Source organism: Strix uralensis, chromosome 28 (assembly GCF_047716275.1).
Source record: "Strix uralensis isolate ZFMK-TIS-50842 chromosome 28, bStrUra1, whole genome shotgun sequence".
NCBI lineage: Eukaryota > Metazoa > Chordata > Aves > Strigiformes > Strigidae > Strix > Strix uralensis.
In genome coordinates, this window is record NC_133999.1 from 5,819,826 (window position 1) to 5,833,735 (window position 13,910).

Below are 13,910 nucleotides of genomic sequence, written 5' to 3' on the forward strand. Positions count from 1 at the left end.
CCCCCCCTTCCTCTGAAGGGTTTGCAGCTGGGGGGTGGGACACTCTGTGTGCTGGCGAGGTACAAATGCTGCAGTTTGCTAATGCATAAATACTGCAGGATTTCACAGTCGCTTCCCATGCTCCAGGGAAGACAGGAACATATTCAGGCTGCTGGAGGAATCTAGAGGATGTTTAGGCCATGAAAGAGGGGGGGATGTTGTCTCAAGTAGCAATTTCTTGCTCAGCTGCAGAGGTTTGCAGCAGGAGTGGATCTGCTGGTTACGCTGTTCGGCCGCACACAAACCCGAGCGGGAGGGACTCCGGCAGCCTTGGGACATGCTTCTGCACCGCTGCTGCTTCAGGTTCATGGGGAAGCATCAAGGATTTTTCCACCTTTGCTTTGTCAGTCTAATTCAGGCTGGTACAGTCTGGAAACATTTTTGCTCTATATTAATTTTTTTAAATGCATTTCAATCAAAGGAGCAGATTTGTGCTGGATTTGAGCGCCTTGTGCAACGGTGACCGATGCAAGTGTGCAGAGTGCAGTTTATTTAGGCCTGTGTGCGAGGCATTTGAAAACAGTGCAAGGAGGAAAGGACAAATTTACTTTCACACGCACGCAACTGTCCTTTATTATCCTAAAATGTGGTTCTGGCAAACAGCAGCCACGTTCTTTTTCAGATGGCAGGAAAAGTGAGGATTTTCCAGGGCTGACGTGGAACACTGCCCACGCAGGAGCACACTGTCCTGGTCTAGGAGTAAGCGTGTGATTTGAGGGTGGGATTAGGTGGCATGGTGACCCCAGATTTAAAGGCACAAGATCTCTTCCAGTCCTGCATCCCCCCCGGCATAGCCTGATCCAAAGCTTGTGGAAGCAACTGGAAATATTTCCCCCTGACTGCAGTGTCTTACATCAGACCCTCAGCATCTGCTGCTGTTGGGTGCCTGTACAAATTGGTGTTATGACTCAGGCAGAAAACTCATCTACTGTCTTCAGCAGATTTACCTCTGCAATGCCGCTGTAATTAATATTTCCTCCTGTTTGCAATAGGCTGCTCTCTGCCAGAAGAATGAGCTTTTGTCTGCATGTCTTTTAATTTAATCATGTGCCCTTGTTCTGGAGGCACAACTGCCTGTGCAGCTTCCTAGCCTTAGAGCGGCCTCCCAGGACTGAAAGGGGCTACAGGAAAGGGGGGAGGGACTCTTGATCAGGGGGGTAGGGATAGGACGAGGGGTAACGGGTTTAAACTGGAAGAGGGGAGACTTAGATCAGATCTAAAGAAGAAATTCTTCCCTGTGAGGGTGGGGAGGCCCTGGCACAGGTTGCCCAGAGAAGCTGTGGCTGCCCCCTCCCTGGAAGGGTTCAGGGCCAGGCTGGACGGGGCTTTGGGCAACCTGGGCTAGTGGAAGGTGTCCCTGCCCGTGGCAGGGGGGTTGGGACTAGATGGTTTTCAAGGTCCCTTCCAACCCAAACCAGTCTGTGATTCGATGATCTCACCAACACCTCCTTCACTTCCTCGCCGAGATCTGTGTTATCAAAGCACTTTGCGTAAGAGTATCGGTGCTGTACGGCACCCGTGTGGACACTGCACGTGCAAAGTGCTGGTAACTGTCACAGCCAAATAGTTTGGGTGAATCCTGGTTGTTTCTGGGGTAATAACTGCCAAATAATGATGATCTCTGATCTGTCACCAGGGACCAAGTGGGATCTGGGGTTATTCTGGCTGGCTTGGTGCTTGATACCTTTGGGAGTTTGTAACCTGCTGGGTTTACAGCAATGGAGCTTCATGCTGCTGCAATTCAGACCCATCGCCTCTTCCTTGCTGTGTCCTCAGCCTGTCTGGGACATGGTCACTGTAAGCAATGGTCCCCCCCGGGCCAAGAGGCGTTTCTCAACATCCCAGCCCCACGGTGTTAACACCAAGCCACCGCTCCTCTGCATCTTGTACCATTTTTGTAGTTTTCTAATCTAATCATATGGAAGGTGATGGGTTTTCTCCCCTCCCAGCAGCCTGCCATAGACATTTCAGCAGATTTTTGGATTGGGTGGTTTTTTTTGGCTAGCTGTTCTTGTCTGCATGGGACTGGTGTGTTAAACATTTGAAGCAACGTGCAGGACTGTCCAGCCAGGTTCTTGTGACACAAGCATCACAAGGACCAAAGGTCCAGGCTTCAGGAGCTGTCTGTATGACACATCCTCACCACGCTAGCACGCAGGCTAGAAACTCAAGTCAAAGCAACGCAGGCTTGAGCCATCCAACTGTCATTGAGCAGGGAAAGAAGGGGGTGCAGGGGGATGTCATAAACTTGGCTTTGTCTCTTGGGCTGCAGAAGCAAAGACAAAGTGGCATCTGTAAAGCAGAATGCTCTGCTTTTGACATTTGCTTTAAAAATCAAGACATCTTTGGTGACTTTTATTGTTTAAAACCTAAAAACAAGGCAAGAACTTCAGTGCAAAATGCAACCAGCAAGTAATCTGTGACTGTCACTTATCTAGGGGGGGGTTTTCTAGGCCTTCCTCAGTGCAAAACACTCCAATCTGGGGCTGCCAGCCTGCGCCGCGCAGAGCAGCCAGGACCTGGCCGATGCTCGTTGCTGCCTCAGAGGGCCCTCGGGTGTGGGCAGAGAAGGTGACAGCCCAGGGATGTGGTTTTGGCTGCCTGCAGCTCACCCCTCTCACTCCTCCTCCTCCTCGAGGCTCTTGGACCGCTGCACGGGAGGCGAGTTGCTCACGCAGCGGCGAAGCGGCGCTGGTGTTCAGTCTCTGGCGGCGGCAATGCGGTCCACCTGCAAAAAGGACAGGCAGCCATAAAAAGAACAGCCCTTTGAGCAGGGAGGTGCGGTAACGGCACCCAGAAACGGGGGCACCGCCGCCGTTCAGCCCTGTCAGCTGCAGGAAAAGTAGAGTGGGGTTTGAAAAACCCCAGAGATAAGGATATCTGCTTGCTGCGGTGTTAATTCTGGGCTTAAACAAAGAAGGACTTTGTGCGTGCAGGATAACAATCCAGCCTAGATGGGATTACTCACTGTAACTGAGATACTACAGGAAAAACTGGGCACGTTGGGGGGGTTAATCCTTGCTCTCGAGGGACCTGTGATGTAGTGTAGCTCTGCTTCTCTTTCTTGCCTATCTGTGGAGGCCAACGCCACCGCCGCTGGCACCGCACTGGGAGTCTGCATTAAATAGCTGTGCAGCCCTAGGGGGGAGTCGGGTGTTTGGGAACCAGAGATTATAGTTGGGACACTGAGGTACAGTTACTGTTGAAACATGCTGGGCAAACTGGAAACTGGGTCATTCGCTGCAAATCCAGCACTGAAACTGGTCTGGTCTTGGCTGCTGTTTGTGAAACAGCCTCACGCTTGGGCCTCTGGTAAAGCTGTGGCTCTGCAGGGACCAAGACTCTGGGGCAAGAACTCCCCAACTCATTTGGGGGAAGGCAGGTACCCGCAGTGTAATTAGCAGTGGCTAATTACTACAGGCTCTGTGCCAGGTCGGGCGCTGCTTTGAAACTGCCCGTGGGTCACGCAGGACCCCTCGCTGTGGGCTTTTCTACCTGTTTCCATTCTGGGAAGCAGCATCCACATAGGCTACGTGGTCTTAGGAGCAGCTGTAGTTCTTCCTTTATTTTTTCCAGCCATAGAATAATGGCAGATATTTCCCTTTGGAACAGGACTTTATATAGTGCTTTCCATAGTCACTGAAGCAAGCAGAAAATGTCAAATACTGCAGTGTTCCCAGGCTGGTGAGCTGTTGTCCCAGCTGAACATTTCCCTGCTTGTTCCTACTGATGAGAAAAGTGTTTCTTAGCTGATGTTTCCACAGTGTCAAAGCCCAGGTCTTGCTGCAGTTCTTCTTTTTTTTTTTTTTGTGGTTGTGGGTTTGTTTTTTTTTTTTTTCCTATGCTAACAGCAACCACCCACATTACTCAAGAACAGTTTTTCTCAGAGCTGTGACCAGTGTACCTCCAGTTATCCACAGCCCCCTGGCTGCCGGCCTGCTACAAACCAGCTGGTGCTTTAAATTGAAGACAGCTACAAATAAGTGACTTGTTTTATTGCTTTTCCATGTAGGCATTGGCCACCATACCACTTAGACACGTTGTAACCCAAGTGGGAGGGGTAAAGTGTTGAGGTACAGAAAGCTTCTTAGAGAGAGGTGACAGATTTTAAGCTGCAACAGGTTTAGGAGCAGGTTTGAGCTCTTGCTTTGTCTCGCCAGCTCACCAGGAGCCGTGCTGTCCTTTCAGTGGCACCTTACACTGCACAAAGTGGCATCTAGTGACTGAACAATAACCTTCAAATCTAGATTAGGAAGGGACAGATGTCCTTTTTGGGATCCAGCCGTGCCTGGAGGAGAGACAATTTCCCCCAGGCCTCTGTCTCCTTCCCCTTTCAGGGAGGGTAACTGTCCTGAAGCTTTATCCATTCCTGCCCCCTCCCAGCTAGGCTAGCAAAGCCTGGGACGGAGCTTGGGACTATCAGAAGCCCTTGTTCCTGGCTGGCAGCACCTGGAGGGTCATGAGGGGCAGATGGCTTCAGTCCCTGCTGCTCCCTACCCCAACTCCTGCATCAATACAGACCTGCAGCAAAAATTCCTCCCTAACCTCAGCCACTCCGCTCGCCAGCAGGTGCCTTTCTGGGTTAGCTCACGTTGGTCTCTAGACCACTTGCCCCCTGCCTTACTTGGATGTGGTCCTGCAGGGTCAGTCCTCGGCAATTAATTCACCCTACGTTTTAAGCCCTGTCGGGAGCCCTTCCTGAAGGCCGTCTGCCAGTTATGCCAAGGGAGATGACGTGACTGTTCTGTGGGCTCAGGTCTGACCTATGGAGAGGAGGGGGATGAGGACTGCTGATCTCCTTTAGCAACATGATCAGCATTCACTGGGACACAGAAACCTGTGACTCCTCGTGGTGTGGTTCTGTGGGAGTTTTTCCTGTCTGTGTAATTCCCAGCTTTGTGCAACTGTGAAATCCTCCCTAAATTCCACCTGGCGATGACTGGCAGCACAGGCTTGATGTTACGTTACCACGGAGGTCGTCCTCTGAACACAAACATTCTGTCGTGGCATGGGGCACGTGTGTCTTGAGTTTTCTCAAGGTGGCCCAGTTGGGGCTGTTTGGATAGAAGAGAATTCCAATTTTCAGCAGTGTTTCTGGCTGGGCTTGGAAAAGCACATCTTGCTGACGATGGGAGATGCTGCAGAAAATGCGAGAAGGAATGTGAGTCTCTACCACAGTTTACAGCAGAGTGGTCCGGCCAGTGACCACAGGGGCCATTCTGTCTGTCCTGGGAGTGCTCTTGCACTGGTCTCCCACTGGAGGTTTTGTAGCTCACGCGGGGTTTTCCCAGTGTGGGCGTGCCAGTGGCCATACGCTGATGGCCCTGAAGGGTTCCTTTGGTTATGAAACCAACCTCAGGCACATCCTTAGGGTTTGCCAACGCGACACGAGTCATCCTGTGCAGGCCGGCAGCATCTCGCCCAGTATTGGGTGCTAGAAAGCACCTGCTTGTGGAAGGCTTGTTCAGGTGGCAGCTGGCATCAGAAGGGAGGAGAGGCAGCGTCGCCTTCCTGGCAGTGACCCACTGGTGCCTGTGGTGCCACCAAAGTGAAGAGGCTGCTGGAGCATCCCACCCCCGCAGCGCTCGCGGGTCCCGCACCGTTGGGGATGCAGAGAGCTGGCGGGGCAGAGCTGGTGTGTCCCCCCGCAGCCTGCTCCAGCCGGGGGGCTCCCGCGCATCCCCTGCCCCCAGGCACACGCTTGTCCAGCACAGGTTAATTCTGGGCAGAGGTGGAACTGAGAGGAACAGAGAGGTTTTAGCTGCATCCCATGCAGGTTTGCTGATTGTTCCTCTTAGCAGGAGCCGCAGCGTCACTTCGGTACAGCCGAGGTGCGGGGTTTGCCTGGGCAGGGTCATTTTCTCCTTAATAAGGTCTTTGGGCGCCCTCCTACCTCTCGGAAGGAGCTGGCCAGGCCCCCTGTGCTGCCACTCGGCCTGCGCATGGTCCCAACGCATCTCCCGATGCTGGGGAGCCCTTGGGAGCCTAATTGGCTCTTTGCTCGGGGCTGCGGTGGGATTGTGAGCGTCTCCAGCGTGTCTGGGCTCACCGCCGCTCGCAGGATCCTGCGTTAAAGAACTGCTGCTGCTCGCTGTCCAGACACAGGCGAGCAGCTTGTTTGTTTAAACTTGTTTCCATAGGAATTTGTAAGGACCATGGGAACATATTTTATTTGACCTAAACAATAAAGAATGAGACTGAGGAGAGGGGAATGAGTCCCGTCACATCTGATTTGTGGGTCTGATTTTTCTCTTAGCTGGGTAACCTCTTCAGCACTGAATGGACCATCTTGGCAAGTCAGCTTGCTTGGTTCTTCTCCTTTGTTTTTTCAAATGCCTGCAACGTATTCCAATCAGCTGATAAATGCATAGAAATAGGTCAGAAATAGCCTCTTTTTGAGCACACAGGCCAGCTCTTGGGTCAGGCTTGCAGTAGTTCAGAAACTCTGTTTTCGTGTCTGAGCTGGCACTGAAGAAGTTCAAGTGCAGGATGTGCCTTGGATGGCAGGGAGTGAGCTCGGCTGTCTCTGCACTCCCTCCCTCTGCGTTTGTGCCCCTAAAGCAGGACCTAAGGATTTGCCTTATCACTGTTTGGGAAAGGACAGTGACAGTCTCCTGTCTGATAACTGAAATGCGTAAGGCAGCGCAGAGCAATCTGGGGTGCTGTTAGTCCTCTGACGGGAAGGTTGGGGTGGCCTCGGGGACAGCGTGGGCAGAGATTGCACATGGGCTTGTAGCAGAGATGGGAGATGAAGCCGCGCTGCTGCAGCGTGTTGCTTGTTGGACCTTCCAAGCTGTAGGAGCTGGAGATGTGGCGACCCACAGAGATGTAATAGCAGCAAAGAGATGCTGGAAGAGCAGCCCAGCAAAGAGGGTGTGTGGGCAATGGGGAAGGAGCTACTCAGCAGTGGAACTGGCCACCGAGATGAATGGCCATCCCCTTACAGCGTTTTTTACTGTCTCCCAAGAAATCCTGCCAGCTGTCACTAAGCAAAGGCCCTTAAATCCTGCTCGTTAGTGCTCTGAACACCCCGGCGGTGCTGCTCTGGCACCGCACAGTGCAAAACCACCAGGAGATACAAGCTCAATGGGCCGGGCTGTCCTCTCAGTAACACTGTGCTGCCCTGAAGGCTTTGCGTGTGCAAAGGAGGAGTAGTTCATTCGCTTCGTTTATCTTCACACCTCCACCATGAGTGTGGCTGGCTGCTTTCTGAGGGGCAAAAAAACAGAAAATTGCTGTTACCCCTTTCTGAGGTCGCTCTTCTCAAAGCGAGAAGGGCCGCCTATGAACACCAGCCGGCCCTGGGCAGCAGATTGAGCCAGTGTGCAAGAACGGCTCCACCACTACTCAGTGTCGTGGTGAAACAGCACCCTGGGAACAGGGAGGCAATTTTCCAGGTAAAACATCCCCTCCTTGTTCTGCCTGTGTCCAGCTGCCTACCGCTTTCTTTCCAAACTTGTTCATGTCCAAAATGGGTCTGGGGCAAGAATTGCCCATAGCACATCCTATGGACTGCTGCTTCCTCATCGAGCATCTTACAGCGACCTGAGAACTGGCTTTTGTTGCAGGGGCGGGTGGCATTTCCCTGATCCCAGGCATTCCATGGGTGTTTTCTGTGCAAGCAGTTATTGTACAGGGCTACAGGTGAGCTCCGCAGCAGTGCAAAACAGTTTGCCAGAGAGCACGAGGAGAATAAGGTGATGAATGAACACCGTTTCCAGGCTCTTGGCTATGCACGGGACTCCTGCAAGCAAGGGTGAGCGCTGCTTTATAGCAGAAAAGGTAAATATAGGTAAAGAAACTTGCATGAATGCGTCCAGCCAGCAGCTTGACGCTCAGCCCTGCAGCTGTGCTGAAGGTCCAGGCCCTGTGGAAGCGTGCGCAGGGTAAATGGCAGGAAGCAGGTTGCTCTAGAGGGGCCTAGGAGCAGTTTGGAGCAGGCAATCTATTCTAATTTATTCAGACCAAATGCTTACCCCCTTCTGTAAATCTCACTTAGCTTCTGGGAGCTTATTTCCCTTCAAATGCCATATTGTAGGAGATGAACTCTACGTGGGACTGAGGAGTTCTGTGCAAAGAGCTGCAGGTCCTTTGCGCCTTGTCTTGCTGCTTTTAGCCCCATCAGGAGTTAAGGAAACGGCTTTCTCGCAGCCAGAGCTCAGGACTGACTTGCTCAGGACCCTGGATGTGTCCCTTTGCATTTGTCTTCTCACTGCCATTTTTATTAGCTTAAATTAAATGTGCTGTATAATGTGTGTGCTCAGATGGCCCAGATGGAGAAACGAGGAGTTTCTCCTGGCAGTGTCTTGTAGTTACCCATTACGATACAACTCCCTTGCTCTTTGGAGTACAGTACTTGGAACGCATTAGAGAAGGGGGGTGCAGAGTCCCCTGCGCGGTGACTGGAAGCGCAGGAGCCCTGTGACAGCAGCTGCCCAGAACCTCAGCTCTGCTGGGCGGGTCAGGCCGAGAAATGAGGCTGAGGGTGGTGCAGCCCTGGGGTCACTTTGGGAAGATCCTCCCCGGCTCCTTTAGGGTCCTGCACAGATGTGACCTACCGCTACGACAATGAAAGCCTCGAGCTCTGAGCTGTTGGACCCGGTTTTGTGTACGACTGTCACACACACTAGACCTGCCGTTGATTTTTGCAGCTCAGAGCAAGCAAAAGCGGACAGCCTCGCTCCCAACGTCTGCGTAGGCACCGACTTTTATTGTGATACTAAGGACGTACGTGCGCTGTTTCAAGACAATAAGCCCTAAAAAGCAGCCTTGTGACCTTTTATACTGGTACTTGTATAAGAAAGGTATTTGTGAGAAGAGCAAGTCCAAGCTGCTCATGTTATCCAGGAAATTAAATGATCGCATTTGATGTTCTTCCCCTGGAGAGGTGAAGGTCCCTGAGGAAATTAATCCATGAATGGCTCTGACTGGAGGAGCGGTGGAATTTCAGACAGTTTTTTTGTCATTGTGGACTTCGCCTACAAAGGCATTTTTTAGGTATGAACAATCTCTAAGCCCCCAGCTATTGTCTTACAAGAATGTGCACTTAATTGTACTCTCTCAGCATCTGTGTCATAGTCCTGCACTGCTGGGTTTGCAAAGAGCCTGTCTGCACGTTACCCAAATACGTTTCTTTCTTGAAAAAGAAACCCCAAGTAATATTTGCTAAGCGTGGGTCACGTATGGGCTGTGCTGACCACGATTTGTCTCACCCGGTGCTAGAAAAGTGGCAGTTAAATGAGAATTAAGGTACAGAAGGTGATACCGACTGTTCTGCCTTAGGGGGATTTTATGGGATTTCTTCTTGGTTAGTGGCAAAATCCTGGTTAGGAAGGGGCAGCTGAAATACATTCTGTACTCAGACATGAAAAAAAGCCTGGCCGGTTAGGAGAGAGGGGAGTTAAGCCCTGTGGTTTTCTGCTTTGTACATACTGCCCTTAACTTTCACAGGGGTTACCTATTCTTAAAGGGATTTAACTAAAGACCAGTAATTCCATTTGTTTAATGTAGGGCACTTGATTTTATTCAAAGGGTGAGATACAAAAAAGTAAGCAAAAAGACAAAACCCAAATTGTAAAACACTACAGACAAAAGAAAGACATCTTCTGCGTACAGCACACAACAGGAAACAAGATACAGACTGGTCCCCACAAACCAAGCCAGCTGGATATGTACAGGCAGAGGCAAACAGATCTAGAAGGGAAGAAGTGGTGGCGTTTGCCACTTCCGATGTCTATTTACATAAACTGAATTGAAGGCAAATAGTTTTCTTTCCTTTTATTCAAACCAAATACTTCTTTGTTTCTTCTTCTTCCTGTTTCTGATGCAGAGGAGGGTCTCCACGCTTTGAGACAAGTTTGGTACATTCAGGTAGGATCTAAAATTAGCCACAGCTAAACACCGACGTGCTACTTCAAGCGCTGAATTTCAATCCCTCCCTCCACCCGACACGCTGCTGCCAGGCACCTGCTTGTGGTGCCAAGGACTGTCAGTGAGGGCTGGAGAGGAGAAAAGCCTCATTTTGCACTGAAGTGTTGGTCTTCCTTATGCCTTTAGATATTTCAATCTGCAGTTTAACCAAACCTGGTGTGTCTAGGCTAGTCTTAAGGCTCCTAACCGAGCATGATTATGCGTTGTGTCATGTCCACGAGCTCCCTCCCACTCGACTGGGAAATGGGCTGCGTGAAGCTTTCAGCTCTTCCAGGACGGAGGGGTTGAACCCTCACAAATAGGGGTGTGGGACATCGTTACCCCCAAGTCAGTACGACCACGCCGAAGAGGAGATGGCGTTTGCCATGTCATGGGGGCACCCTACGGGGCCAGGGCCACCCTGATACGGGCTTGGGCTCTTTATAAGGATATGCACGCAGATGGTACTTACTCCTCTGACAAATTCAGGGAAGAACTGGAGCCTTTCCTCAGTAGAGCCAGGGGGGGAAACCTTTCTGACAGAAGCATATTCCATGTACAACTTAATCTGCTATTGTGTGTGTAGTGGTGTGGAATTTGTCTGAGATCTGTTGGGCAGAAACAACATGTGCTGAGCCTGAAGTTCTCTGGTAGTTAAAAAATCCTAAGACCTATGGGCATGTGCTTCCCTTTAAGCCTCTTTAGACAGGTAAATCAAAATAAATTCTGACAAAACTACGCAGTAATAGGCAGCTGCTATTCCAAATGACAAAGGCCTTTATCTGTATTTACCTGTGGCTCAATTTTAGTGACAGGGCTACTGAATTTTTAAACACCTCAATTAGGAAGGAGGGAATTTTACTGGCTCAGTAAGCAAAACATTCATTCTGGAGAGCAGAAGACTGACTGGCTGTTAATAAATATCACAAGACATTCTAAAAGTTTTCTAAGGAAAAGAGAAACGTCATCTGTTCATCAAAATGCAACACATCTAGACAAAATGAGGTAAGGAAAGCTAAGGAGAGTCCTTTATACATTCTCACTTCACACAGGCATGGCAATTAACAACAACGAGATGCTTAACAGATTCCCTACCATGCTCATCAGAGAAATTCTTCATAGCAAGTGTGCTCCACAGCATTCTTTGATATTGAGCATTACAACATCCGACAGCCTAAGCTGCAAGCAGCAACTACACCTCTGTTTTGGCAGGCAGAGTTTTATACACTTCAGGCAGTTTGCTGGCAACTGGCAGAATGCAGGGGGTGAAAACTACCTTTGCTTCTGACAATGAAGAATCTGTCGTTTTAATGCCTTAAATTACACACAAGGATTTGTCTATCACAGCAGAAAACCAAATAGCTCAGCGATATCTGTACAGTTACACCCGACATCAGAGCGTCAGACTTACATTTCTAACTTAGACTCCTGTTCTTTGGTCCTCTTTGTATACAACTTACTTTCATAAATATTTAACAGCCTGCATTATCGGACTTTGACTGAATAGCAACTTGTACTTTAACAGGGATGTCTACCATCCAGTTTGGTAGGAGACTTGGTAAGCTAGCGGACAATCACCTGTAGGAGGGTAGATAAAAGCAATGCTTGCTGCTTTTCTTCTGGGCAGACTAGGAGAAAAAGGTCTCAAAATAATTCTCTTGCAGGGTTCTTTCCCATGAGACCCCGCGCTAACGAGAACACAGGGTGTGATACTGCAAGTCCTTGGGTCATTGTGCTTGGGGGGGGGGGATCCAGGGGGGAAACCTGCCCTGGTTCCACCCCTCCACGGGAGAGGTTTGCACAGTTTCTCTTCTCTTAGGGAAGCTGAGTGGGAGGAGGAGGAAGAGGAACTGTCCTCAAGCTGTCAGCACTGAACACGTGGTGTTTTTCCTTAAGGACGAGTATCACCAGCAAATGAAGCAGGGAAGTCTACTGGTCATGTTTAGGCAGAGGCACAGAACTGGCAGGAGTCAGTGCCTCCTAAGAAATGCTGTCTAAATAAAATGCAGTATTTACTACTTTGTTCTTAAACAGACACTGGCAGCACAGTGAGTTCATGTATTAATAAACACACATACATTGGTTTTGAGAAGCTGTTTCCAGGCACGCAGCATTTCATTCTCATAATAAAACTAAGCCTTGAGCTGATACTGAACTGAAGTTAAATAGTTGCTGCGGTTTTATCTAAAGGAGAATTGCTACAGAGTCTCTGGAAACGCCTCGGTCTGAGCTTGTACGAGAGCCTGGATTCCTGCTACTTCGCAACAGCCATCCCGTGCGAGGAGAACTCGCTTTTAAAGGGTGGTGGCCAGTCCCCAAGTGCTGCACTTGTTAGAGCAGCTCCTGGGGGGCAGTGAGCGGGCTGGGACAGCCCCCAGCACTCGGCAAGCATTGCTCTACGCCTTGCAGCGCGTTTTTCTTTTTACGGTGCGTGTGTAAAGCTACTTCAAAACCCACCGAGCTGGTAGGAAACCGACCTTCTTGCATTAGGAACTATGTGGCTATCTGCCCTTTAATGACTGAAAAAGTCAGTGTTAAGTCTTGAAGGCGTGTTTTCTGAGTCGTTTCTGATTCTCTGCATGCTTGTTATAAAACCATTTACCAAGGTATATATTTCTGTCTTGTCCATCGAGCCTCTTTTATCCCCTCCAATTTTAAACCAGCTGAATTTGACACAAGTCACATACGAACTGCTCCTAAATAAACCCAAACCCATGCTTTCATTAAGGGACTCCGGCTAACGTCGTAAGCCTCAGAAAGGGACCTTTTGTGCCGTTTCTCTGCCAGAGAGACACAAGGTAGAAACTTCTACGCATTCAGACTAGTAAGTGACCTGCAGCAGCATAAAGCTGGTTCCCTGGGATGTGTTTATAGTGCCACAGTGCTCAGTTCAAAGGGAAAAATCCTCAACACAGGAAGACTTCTACTTGTGTAAAGAACCAAAGAGCAGCAGTAACAAAGCCCCAGCATGAACTGAGCACTGCTCCTATCCCTCTCTTCCCCGCCTTTGGTAAGCACCCCTCCCACGTCAGCCACTGCTTCCCTTCACGCTCGAAGGCGTGAATTCCCCTCTCTTGGTGGGCACGACAGGCCTGTGCTGGTGTGTCAGCACGTTGTGGCCCACCGAATCTACCAGATTGTCACTTGCTAGGTATTTGGTATAGAAAAAAACCCTTCTGAAGCAACATTATTTTCTTAGCACGTTTACCACGTGCCTAAAATTTAGGAGGTTGTGACAGGTCAGTTTAATTCCCTTTTGTACACGAGGCAGAAATTTACCCCAAACGCTTGTTTACAGTTTCATTCACTGTTAAAGTATCTGCACAAGCATGACCAGTAACAGCTCTTGTTCCAGTTGTATATCCTGGTATCCTGCTTCACTGCCTGAGAGCACGCCAGGTAATTCATTCAATGGTTTCTCATTAGCAATTGGAATGAGCCACACTGGGTAAGAAACAATGACATTATCTGAAAGTAAAGTGGAGGGCCCCTTACCTAGAAGACTCAGTAATCTTTAAAGAAAACCATTTAACATCTTTCATGGAAGGCTACTGTTCAAAAAACCCCAAAGCTATCGACATAGCATGTGGAATCAGTTTGACAATCACTAATGTAATGGAATTACGGTGATCTTATACACAAACAATGATTTACCAAAATAAGATTTACCTAGGGGACTTTAAAATCAAGTTATTTTGGTACCAAAAAAAGTCTTTCATTTAATTCCCCTTTGCCCCTATGATTCAGATGATCTTTCACTCTACAGTTACGGACTTGGCCAGATTTCTTGGAAAATCAACCTGCAGAGAGGGAGGAGAAAGAACACGCTTGTGAGTATTTACACACTTTGTTTGTGTATAACTTTGTAACGTGTGGAACGTTTGTTCTGTGTTTAAACTGAAAACGACTGAACATATTTTTTGTGTTAATCGGCGCAGAAAACGTCCATAAACCTCAATAGT

The 13,910-nt window shown here is 49.4% G+C and overlaps 1 protein-coding gene across 4 annotated transcripts in view; it reads right to left on the reverse strand.

Moving 5' to 3' along the window:
- Window positions 1–2,360: 2,360 nt before the first annotated feature.
- GFPT1 (glutamine--fructose-6-phosphate transaminase 1) overlaps window positions 2,361–13,910 on the reverse strand; it is a 44,695-nt gene continuing 33,145 nt past the window's right edge. For 3 of the 4 annotated variants that reach the window (XM_074852367.1, XM_074852366.1, XM_074852364.1), the window contains one exon: window positions 9,536–13,748. In XM_074852367.1, the coding sequence (XP_074708468.1) occupies window positions 13,704–13,748 (45 nt within the window). In that variant the 3' untranslated portion in view covers window positions 9,536–13,703. Of the gene's footprint in view, window positions 2,768–9,535; window positions 13,749–13,910 lie in introns of those variants that run through there. The other variant, XM_074852365.1, reaches the window with a different exon arrangement.